Source organism: Mobula birostris, chromosome 2, assembly GCF_030028105.1.
Source record: "Mobula birostris isolate sMobBir1 chromosome 2, sMobBir1.hap1, whole genome shotgun sequence".
Classification (NCBI taxonomy): Eukaryota; Metazoa; Chordata; class Chondrichthyes; order Myliobatiformes; family Myliobatidae; genus Mobula; species Mobula birostris.
In genome coordinates this window covers 137,013,084-137,024,681 of record NC_092371.1, presented here as the reverse complement: position 1 = coordinate 137,024,681, position 11,598 = coordinate 137,013,084, and the positions used below count along the sequence as shown (strand labels likewise).

Genomic DNA, 11,598 nt, shown 5'->3' with positions numbered 1-11,598 from the left:
TTTGAGGGTGGGAGATGTGGGGTGTGAGAGGGGTTTTGAGGGTGGGAGATGTGGGGTGTGGGCAGTGTTGTGATGATTGTGGATCGGTGTGGGGGTGTGAGAGGGGTTCTCTGGGTGGGAGATGTGGGGTGTGGATAGAAAGGGAGCAGGTTAGGGTGGGGGGATGGACTTACCTTGCTCATCTCCTCCCGTTCCTCTGCGTGCATCCAGATGGGTTTATTCTCCCCTAGGACAATTAAAGGGAAATTCCTGTCACTCCCTGAGCTTGTCCAACACCCTCCCTCTCCCAACATCCAGCCTCCCGGGTTTGAGAGTTTCTGTTGACAGCTTTCCGGCAGGAGACTCATGGAGTGAGCTGCTTTTGGGCATTGCTCCATACTGTTTACATTTTTACATGTAACCACTCTTAGTTACCTTACCCATACCTACACTAAACGATCTATATTATTGAACGACTTTTATTTATTGAAAATGAATACCAGAGCACGAGAAGCCAAAGAAGGGAAAGGTTCCGCCGGGAACGGAAAAAAATATGGTGATCCTGGAACTTCGAAGGATGCTCCGCTAACTATGGAACAAATGAAGAAACTTTTAGAAGAGTGTTATGATAATTGTGGGGGATTTTAACATGCGAGTAGATTGGGAAAATCAGGTCAGCACTGGATCTCAAGAGAGAGAATTTGTCAAATGTCTGCAGGATGGCTTTTTAGAACAGCTTGTTGTTGAGCCCAGTAGGGGATCGGCTGTACTGGATTGGGTATTGTGTAATGAACCAGAGGTGATTAGAGAGATTGAGGTGAAGGAACCCTTAGGAGGCAGTGATCATAACATGATTGAGTTCACTGTGAAATTAGAAAAAGAGAAGCCGAAATCTGATGTGTCGGTATTTCAGTGGGGTAAAGGAAATTACAGTGGCATGAGAGAGGAACTGGCCAAAGTTGACTGGAAAGAGACACTGGCGGGAAAGACGGCAGAGCAGCAGTGGCTGGAGTTTATGTGAGAAATGAGGAATGTGCAAGACAGGTATATTCCAAAAAAGAAGAAATTTTCGAGTGGAAAAAGGATGCAACCGTGGTTGACAAGAGAAGTCAAAGCCAAAGTTAAAGCAAAAGAGAGGGCATACAAGGAAGCAAAAATTAGTGGGAAGAGAGAGGATTGGGAAGTTTTTAAAACCTTACAAAAGGAAACCAAGAAGGTATTAAGAGAGAAAAGATTAACTATGAAAGGAAGCTAGCAAATAATATCGAAGAGGATACTAAAAGCTTTTTCAAGTATATAAAGAGTAAAAGACATGTGAGAGTAGATATAGGACCGATAGAAAATGATGCTGGAGAAATTGTAATGAGAGATGAGGAGATGGCAGAGGAACTGAACAAGTATTTTGCATCAGTCTTCACTGAGGAAGACAGCAGTATACCGGACACTCAAGGGTGGCAGGGAAGAGAAGTGTGCGCAGTCACAATTACGACAGAGAAAGTACTCAGAAAGCTGAATAGGCTAAAGGTAGATAAATCTCCTGGACCAGATGGAATGCACCCTCGTGTTCTGAAGGAAGTAGCTGTGGAGATTGCGGAGGCATTAGCGATGATCTTTCAAAAGTCGATAGATTCTGGCATGGTTCCAGAGGACTGGAAGATTGCAAAAGAAGGGGGCAAGGAAGCAAAAAGGAAATTATAGACCTCCGTGGTTGGGAAGTTGTTGGAGTCAATTGTCAAGGATGAGGTTACAGAGTACCTGGAGGCATATGACAAGATAGGCAGAACTCAGCATGGATTCCTTAAAGGAAAATCCTGCCTGACAAACCTATTACAATTTTTTGAGGAAATTACCAGTAGGCTAGACAAGAGAGATGCAGTGGATGTTGTATATTTGGATTTTCAGAAGGCCTTTGACAAGGTGCCACACGAGGCTACTTAACAAGGTTAGAGCGCATGGAATTACGGGTAAGTTACATACGTGGATAGAGCGTTGGCTGATCGGCAGGAAACAGAGAGTGGGAATAAAGGGATCCTATTCTGGTTGGCTGCCGGTTATCAGTGGTGTTTCGCAGGGATCAGTGTTGGGGCCGCTTCTTTTTACATTGCACATCAACGATTTGGATTATGGAATAGATGACTTTGTGGCTAAGTTTGCTGATGATACGAAGATAGGTGGAGGGGCCGGTAGTGCTGAGGAAACGGAGAGTCTGCAGAGAGACTTGGATAGATTGGAAGAATGGGCAGAGAAGTGGCAAATGAAATACAATGTTGGAAAGTGTATGGTTATGCACTTTGGCAGAAAAAATAAACGGGCAGACTATTATTTAAATGGAGAAAGAATTCAAAGTTCTGAGATGCAACGGGACTTGGGAGTCCTCATACAGGATACCCTTAAAGTTAACCTCCAGGTTGAGTCAGTAGTGAAGAAGGCAAATGCAATGTTGGCATTCATTTCTAGTGGAATAGAGTATAGGAGCAGGGATGTGATGTTGAGGCTCTATAAGGCACTGGTGAGACCTCACTTGGAGTACTGTGGGCAGTTTTGGTCTCCTTATTTAAGAAAGGATGTGCTGACGTTGGAGAGGGTACAGAGAAGATTCACTAGAATGATTCCGGGAATGAGAGGGTTAACATATGAGGAACATTTGTCCGCTCTTGGACTGTATTCCTTGGAGTTTAGAAGAATGAGGGGAGACCTCATAGAAACATTTCGAATGTTAAAGGGCATTGACAGAATGGATGTGGCAAGGTTGTTTCCCATGATGGGGAAGTCTAGTACGAGAGGGCATGACTTAAGGATTGAAGGGCGCCCTTTCAGAACAGAAATGCGAAGAAATTTTTTTAGTCAGAGGGTGGTGAATCTATGGAATTTGTTGCCACGAGCAGCAGTGGAGGCCAAGTCATTGGGTGTATTTAAGGCAGAGATTGATAGGTATCTGAGTAGCCAGGGCATCAAAGGTTATGGTGAGAAGGCAGGGAAGTGGGACTAAATAGGAGAAAATGGATCAGCTCATGATAAAATGGCAGAGCAGACTCGAAGGGGCCGAATGGCCTACTTCAGCTCCTTTGTCTTATGGTCTTATACAGTTAATCGAAGACTCACCGCAATTGAAGAAGCGTTGAATTTGAGGAAAGAAGAATCAAGAACATTCAGATGTGAAATCCACCAACATCAAGTCAGGATTTCGGAGTTAGACGAAGATGGCCGTAAAAGAGATAAAAGAATTGAAGCGCTCGAAAAAAGTTTAACTTCGGTAACTCAGCAATTGGAACGCTATCAAGCTAAGACTATCGATCTTGAAAATCGTTCCTGACGACAGAATTTGCGCTTAATTGGTTTCCCTGAGGATGTGGAGAAGGGAGATCCTACTAAATACTTTTCTAAAATGCTAATGGATGTGTTTGGCTCTGATATATTGGAAGAACCACCGATATTAGATCGTGCTCACCACTCATTCCGTTTTAATCTGGAGAGATCGGCTGAACCCAGACCGATCATTATTCGGTTTCATTATGTCCACGAGAAGGAACGAGTTATCCGAGCGGCTCGGAAGAAAGGTATGATCGAATTTCAAGATTTCAAGTTCAGAATTGTTGAAGACTACACCCAAGACGTATTGAAAAAACGGATGGCTTTTAAACCTCAGATGGCAGAACTTTATCGTCGGGACTATAAAATAGCGCTACTGTTTCCAGCCCGTCTGAGAGTGGTTATGCCGGATAACTCGCGCAGTCTGTTTAAAAATCCGATGGAAGCCCAAAGCTTTCTCGATGATCTGCCTCCCTCTATGGAGGATTAGTCAATGTATCATTTGGTTTTTTCTCTCGTCTCTGATGGTTTAGTTCAAGGCTTTGTTTTTTCGATCTGGCAGTGTGGGTTCATTTTATATAGTTAAACGATATTAGGCTTTTCTGTTAGTGATCCTGTATATCTTACTCTTAATACCTTTGGGTAGTTATTTAGTTATAATTTTAATGTTTGTTTTCTTTTTGAAATGTTACTTAAATATTATATTTTAAAATGGGGGATTGTTTTTCTCTTCTCCCCAGAATCCTTGCTGTTTCTTACGTCATCTCCGATCATTTATATTTGAAAAATTAATATAGTAATATGATTTAATGTTTGATGTACTTTGTAATATGAGTAGTAAGGAACTTCTTAGTGCTTTTAATCGTTTTAGATTTTTTTTCTTGTTATAGTTAGTTTTTACTTTTTTCCATAACGGTGGTGTTTTTCTTGATAAACATATTTCTGTTGGGTCGCCCTCCAGAAAGATGGGGGTAGGTTTAGTCTTAGATTTAGCATTGGCCACTGTCTGGCTTTCTTCTGGGGTTTTGTGGGAGGTGGGTGGTATTTTTCCTTTTATTCTTTTTTCATTTTTTTCTTTTTAAACGGGCTGACCAGAAACTACTAAAATGTCTGAAATGTCGTAACTTCCGGTTCCTCTTTGGACCTTTTTTCCTCTTCCGGAGTCATGAGTCTCTATTCTGGTTAACCCTTTACATTCTTTATACTCGAGCTCATTATGTTGGATAAGACCATTAATTTAGTTTCTTGGAATACAAATGGTTTAAACCACCCGGTTAAACGGAAGAAAATTTTTAAAGTATTCCACAGGATGAATGCTCATATTATTTTTGTACAAGAAACGCATGTCCGGAAAGAGGATAATCAACGTTTCTTTAGATTCTGGAAGGAAAAACAGTATCGTGCGAACTCACAAGCTAAAGTAAAAGGCGTTTCTATATTTATAGATTTGTCAATTTCATTTACGCACTATGAAACAATTTCAGATTCTAATGGCAGATTTTTTATTGATTACTGGCTTGCTATTTAACAAAAAAGTTGCCATGCTCAATGTTTATGCTCCAAGTGTTGACTGTCCTGATTTTTTCAAGGATCTCCTCACAGCTCTTCCCAATTTAAATCACTATATGCTGATTATGGGTGGTGATTTTAATTGTTGTTTAAACCCTTTGTTAGATAGATCCAAGTTTAATCAAGCACTTCCGAATAAATCGGCTACCCTTATTAACTCTTTTATGATTGATTCTGGAATTTCAGAAATTTGGAGATTCTTGCATCAGAATGACAAAGAGTTCTCTTTTTTTTCACATGTACATCAGCATTATTCAAGAACTGACTACTTTCTTATTGACTCTCGATTAATTCCTTTTGTTACGAGTTATGAATATGATTCTATTGTTGTTTCTGACTATGCACCGTTGAAATTATTTATCAACTTAAGGGATATATCTACTAATTCTAGACAATGGAGATTCAATATCTCTTTGCTTCAAGATTCAGATTTCGTTAGGTTTATTGATGAACAGATTAAGTTTTTCTTTACAACGAATTCCACGGATGATATTTCCAGTGGGATCCTCTGGGATACTTTTAAAGCATATATTCGTGGACAAATTATTTCATACGCTGCTGGATTAAAAGCAAACTAACATGGAAATACTTAAACTGGTTAACAAGATTAAAGAAGTTGATAAGAAATATTCTATAGCTCCTAATCAAGAACTTTATAAACAGAGAGTTGAACTTCAAATGGAACATAACCTTTTATTATCATCTTCAATTGAAAGTCAATTAATTAAAACTAAGAGTCAATTTTATATACATGGTGATAAAACTGGGAAACTTTTAGCTAATCAATTGAAATCGGCCTCGGTTAAACAACAGATTCTTAAAATTTGTAAACAAGATGGCACTTTGACAGTTGACCATGATGAGATTAATAAATCCTTTCAAGAATTTTATACCTCTCTTTATCAATCAGAATTTCCTGATGAGTCCACTATGTATGAATTTTTTAAGAAATTGAATATTCCAAAATTATCATCTAATAAACGTGCAAAACTAGATGTACCTATTACTGTAGAGGAAATAAAGAATGCTATTTTTTCAATGAATTCAGGTAAAGCACCTGGTCCAGATGGATTTACAGTAGAATTTTTAAAATTTTTCTCAACTACACTAACTCCTTGGCTATGTAACGTTTTTAGGGATGCAGTTTCAATAGGTAAATTACCACAATCTTTCTATCGAGCTTCTATTTCCCTAATTCTTCAAAAGATAAGGATCCTACTGAATGTGCATCTTATAGGCCTATACCTTTGCTGAACGTGGATTCTAAGATTTTTTCTAAAATATTGGCAACGAGATTGGAGAATGTATTACCCCAAATTATTTCTGCTGATCAAACTGGATTTATTAAAAATCGTTACTCTTTTTTTAATATTAGGAGATTAATGAATATCGTTTATACGCCTTCACCCAAAATTCCAGAATGTGTCGTTTCATTGGATGCTGAAAAAGCTTTTGATAGAGTTGAATGGGTATATTTATTTAATACCCTTGAGAAATTCAATTTTAGTCCGATATTCATTTCCTGGATTAAACTGATATATTTTACCCCTTTGGCCTCGGTATTTACTAACAAACAAAGATCCCCTTTCTTTCATTTATTCCGTGGTACTAGGCAGGGTTGCCCTCTTAGTCCATTATTATTTGATATTGCCTTGGAACCGCTAGCTATTGCCATTCGTGACTCCCCTAATATATTTGGTATTACCGGTGGAAATGAGATTCATAAATTATCATTAAATGCAGATGATCTACTATTATATATTTCTAACCCAGGAAAATCTATTCCGGCAGTATTAACTTTGCTTGCTCAGTTTAGTAGCTTTTCTGGTTATAAACTGAACCTAAGTAAGAGTGAACTCTTTCCATTAAATATGCAGGTTCCTATTTATAGAAATTCTCCATTTAGATTGATTACTGATTATTTTACTTATTTGGGAGTTAAAATTACTAAGAGACATAGGGATCTATTCAATTTCAACCTTTTACCATTAATTAATCAGGTTAAACAACTGATTACCAAATGGTCCCCTTTGTCTCTATCATTGATTGGCCGTATTAATGCTTTTAAAATGATTATTTTACCCAAATTTTTATATTTATTTCAAGTGATACTGATTTTTATTCCTAAATCTTTTTTTGATATTATTGACTCTAAAATTTCTTCTTATATATGGCAAAATAGAAATCCCAGATTAAGTAAAAAATACTTACAGAAATCTAAGAAAGAAGGTGGTTTGGCATTGCCTGTCCTAAGATTTTATTACTGGGCAATTAATATCCGATACTTAATATTTTGGACACAAGATTGGAATATAACTCCAAGCCCACATTGGGTAAACCTTGAAGGCCATTCTGTACAAGGGTTTTCTTTAGCCTCCATTTTAGGAACTTTATTGCCTTTTGCACTATCTAAATTGAATAAACAAATCTTTAACCCTATAGTTAAACATACATTGCGAATATGGTTTCAATTTCGTAAATTTTTTGGCCTGAATGAATTTATGTTATCAAGTCCTATTATGTCTAATTTTTTTTTCCAACCTTCGGTAATGGACCAAGCCTTTTTGATATGGAAAATGAAAGGCATAATATGTTTTCACGATTTATTTTTGGATAACTGCTTTATGTCTTTTGAGCAGTTATCTGAGAAATTTGATTTGCCTAGATCCCACTTTTTTAGATACTTACAAATAAGAAATTTTTAAAATATTACATTGCCTACCTTTCCGACTTCCAATCCTTCTGGCACTCTTGATAAAATTTTAGGCTTTAATCCTTTGCAGAAGGGATTAATAGCAATAATTTATGATATAATTATGAAATTACAGCCAGATATATCTGATAAAATTAAAAATGAATGGGAAAGGGAACTTCAACTTTCCCTACCTACAGAGAAATGGGAAAAAATTTTTCAATTAGTTAGTACTTCTTCTATATGCGCTAAACATACTTTAATACAATTTAAAGTAGTACACAGAGCTCATATGTCCAAAGATAAACTAGTTCATTTTTATTCCCATATAAACCCTACTTGTGATAGATGTCACTCTGAAGTGGCTTCTTTAACTCATATGTTTTGGTCCTGTCCACTTTTGGAAAAATATTGGAAAGACATTTTTGATATTATTTCAACAGTTCTATGCATCGATTTAAAACCCCATCCTATTACGGCAATCTTTGGATTGCCAACGGTAGAACATAGATCTTTGTCTTCTTCAGCCTGTCGAATGATAGCTTTTGTTACTTTAATAGCGAGAAGATCTATTTTGTTGAACTGGAAGGAAACTAATCCTCCAACTACATTCCAATGGTTTTCTCAAACCATATTAAGTTTAAATTTGGAAAAAATTAGAAGTGATATTTTTGACCTTTCGGTTAAATTTGAAGAAACTTGGAAACCTCTTATGCAACATTTTCATATGATGTAATCTGACCTTTCCGAATCTTTTTTCTAAACTTATATTATATGAGGAGAGGAGCGGAGTTAACGACATTATTGAACATGTCCGATATAAGCTGTTGGTCTAGCCCTGTTTTGTTTTTTTTCCTTGGGGTTTTTTTTTCTTTTTTTTCTTTTGGGGGTTTTTTTTGTTTATATATATTTTTTCTTTTTGTTTCTTTTTTAATGTTTAATCTCATTATGAGTTTGGAAGTCTTTTATATCTGTGTTACTTAAAATTCATTTTATATATGCTGATGAACATTTTTCCAATCTCTGTGTACCAACTTTGTTATTGAGTTTGTAATTTTGAAAAATTAATAAAAAGATTTAAAAAGAAGAGAGTTTCTGTCCGAGTAGCCCAGGTCAGTATGTGCAGAGTATATTGCAGGTGGTGCTGAGGAAGAGGGAGGTGCTGGGGCTGAGCAGCTGTTTTGTCCTGGGTGGTGTTGAGTTTGAGAGCTGTTGGAGCTGCACTCACCCAGGCCAATGGGGAGTGTTTATCACACTCCTGCCATGGTGTCTGAGCAGCAGTTCTGGTGTTTTTGGTGAACATTGACCCTCAGGATGTTGGGGATGGGAATGTCATTGAACACCAGTCAGACTCTGTTGGTGGAGGCACTCTCTGCCCGGCACTTCAGTGACCTGTACATCACCTGCCACACATCAGCCCGTGTCTGAATGTTGTCCACGTCTTGCTGCATCCAGAATGGGCTGCTTCATTAGGAGGGGAGTTGGGAATGGGAATGAATGCTGCTTTCAGCTGGGGAGAGAAGTTCAGTGGAACAGTGAAAGGGGAAATGCTGACTCGTGCCTACTGTGCAGTATCTATCAGACATTGCCATGCAAAGTTCTGGACGTACCATTGACAGATCCAAACTCCTTCTCGTGAGCGCGGGTCAGAATGTCTTTGTACAGAGTCTCGGCTTCCTTGTACTTGCCCTGCTTCAGGTAGCAGGAGGCCTGTGGGAGGGGAAGCAGTGGAAAGAGGATTAACCCCTCCCAAACTGGTACCTCCAAACCTCGACTTAATCACCACCATCCCCGATCCTCAGCCTTCACCAGCCTTGACCTAGGAATCCTCCAAGTTCACTTTCAGGCTCAGTCAGTAGTAACAAAGGCAAATGCAATGTTAGTATTTACTTTGAGGGAACTGGAACACACAGGCAAGGATGTACTGCCAAGGCAATGGTCAGATAACATTTAGAATATTCTGAGCAACTTTAGGTTAAGATTTAAGGACAGATCTGCTGGCCCTGGAGAAGGTGCAGAGGAGGTTCACAAGAATGATCCCAGGAATGAAAGGCTTAACATATTGTATAGTATGTATGAGAAGCATTTCAGGTCTCTGGGCCTGTACTCAATGAAGTTTAGAAAGATGAGTGGGGATTTCATTGAAACCTATCAGATACTGAAGAGTCTGGATGGAGTGGATATGGAGAGGATGTTTCAGTAGGAGAGTCTACGATCAGAGGGTACAAACTCAGAATAAAGGGGTGTCCCTTTACACTGAGATGAGGAGGAATTTCTTCAACCAGAGGGTGGTGAATCTGTGGAATTTGTTACCACAGTGGACAGTGGAAGCCAAGTCATTGGGTATGTTTAAGGCAAAGATTGATACATTCTTGACTGGTACAGGGGTTAAGGGTTCTTGACTGGGGAAGGCAGGGGAGAATGGGGTTGAATAAAAAGTCACCCTTGACTGGTGGAACAGACTCTATGGACTGAATGGCCTAATTCTGCTTCCATCTTATGGTTTTATGACCCTGACCATTCCCTGAACCCCCTCTGTACCATATCAGATCAGTGCCAGAATGTGCAGAGTGCACAAGCATCTGATCAACTGGGCCTCCTACATGCAGGAGGCCGTCTCTTTTACACGTGGGCTCTCAAGTGCATGTGTTTTCATCTCAGCGGGCTCCCACACTAATTTGCCCAGCGTGTACCATTACTAATATGACTCTACTCAATTGCTGTTCTTGCTCTGTGCATATGTAACCCACTCCAAAGGCCAAAACTCCTTAGTGCTCATTGCCTAAATGTTGAACCCTGTACCCATGCACTGTCTGCTCAATCCCCTCCCCAGTATCTCCCCCCCCACTCCCCTCCCCTGCCCTCCCTCTGCCCGCCCACCTCACCAGGTTGTTCTTGGTCTTGGCCACGTTGGGGTCGTCGGTGCCGAGCCGGCTCTGGTAGATGTCGAGAGCCCGCCGGTAGTAGTACTCCACTTCCTCGTACTTGCCCTGGTTCTGGCACAGCAGGGCCAGATTGTTCAGCTGCTTTGCCACATCAGGGTGGTCTCGGCCCAGCACCTAGGGATATTCCCCATCATGGCATGTGGGTACAGGCCCTGGTCCAGCCCACCACCCCCAACCGAGTCACCGCAGGTAAGGACCCACCCCTCTACCCCTCCCGTTCCTGTCCCAGCTGACACCCTTCCCCTCCTCTCTACTCCCCATCACCCCATCCCCTCCCTCATCACAACACGTGTATGCCCTTTAACCCAAATCTGCTTCCTCCTCCCCCCCAGGACTCTCCCCATACACCCTGTCACCTCAACCTCTGTAAGAGCAGGCATCCACCCCTGACTAATCTGACCCCCACAGGTAACCTTTCCTCTCTCCACCCCAAGAGCCCTGCTCCTCCAGCACCTCTCCCCCAGCTCACTCTGACCCACGGTGGGGATAAATCCTTCCAAAGCAGTCCAGACCAAACAGGGCCGGTCTAGACAACACCCACCTTCCCCAGCCAGGTCCATGGCTCGACCGATGCCCCACTCCACTGCTCCACCTAACCAGGCACCCACAACACCACTCTCACCCCAACCCACGCACTCACCTTCTCACGGATCTCCAGTGCCCTCTTGCACAGGGGCTCGGCCTCCTTGTACTTGCCCCTCTTCCCGTGCAGAACGGCCAGGTTGTTCAGGGTCGCTGCCACCTGCCAACAGGGCACAGACTTAGTCCTGGATCACCTACTGCCCCCAGCATGGGAGGGAGAGTGAGTCCCAGATCACTCACCGTGGCCCCGGCCATGGCACGGGTAAGGGCAGGGGCCCTGGGGCCAGCGAGGAGACTATCCTATTGCCTCCTATACCCACTCAGCACACCTACATGAAACGCTGTCGCAGGGGAGCAGCATCCGTCAGAGATCCCCACCACCCAGGCCGGGCTCTCTTCCCGCTGTTGCCATCAGGAAGGAGGTACAGGAGCCCTCAAGCATCAGGCACTTGAACCAGTGGGGATACCTTTATTCAACTTCACTTGCTCCATCATTGAAATGTTCCCACAACCTATGGACTC

At 41.1% G+C, this 11,598-nt stretch overlaps 1 protein-coding gene across 1 annotated transcript in view; it reads right to left on the bottom strand.

Moving 5' to 3' along the window:
• The window catches only part of LOC140210938 (kinesin light chain 2-like), a 47,885-nt gene that overhangs the window by 11,123 nt on the left and 25,164 nt on the right, over window positions 1-11,598 (bottom strand). Inside the window, exons 7-10 of the mRNA XM_072280219.1 lie at window positions 11,135-11,236; window positions 10,435-10,608; window positions 9,160-9,259; window positions 148-226 (exon numbers count right to left, since the gene is read on the bottom strand). Of these exons, the coding sequence (XP_072136320.1) occupies window positions 148-226; window positions 9,160-9,259; window positions 10,435-10,608; window positions 11,135-11,236 (455 nt within the window). The remainder of the gene's footprint in view (window positions 1-147; window positions 227-9,159; window positions 9,260-10,434; window positions 10,609-11,134; window positions 11,237-11,598) is intronic.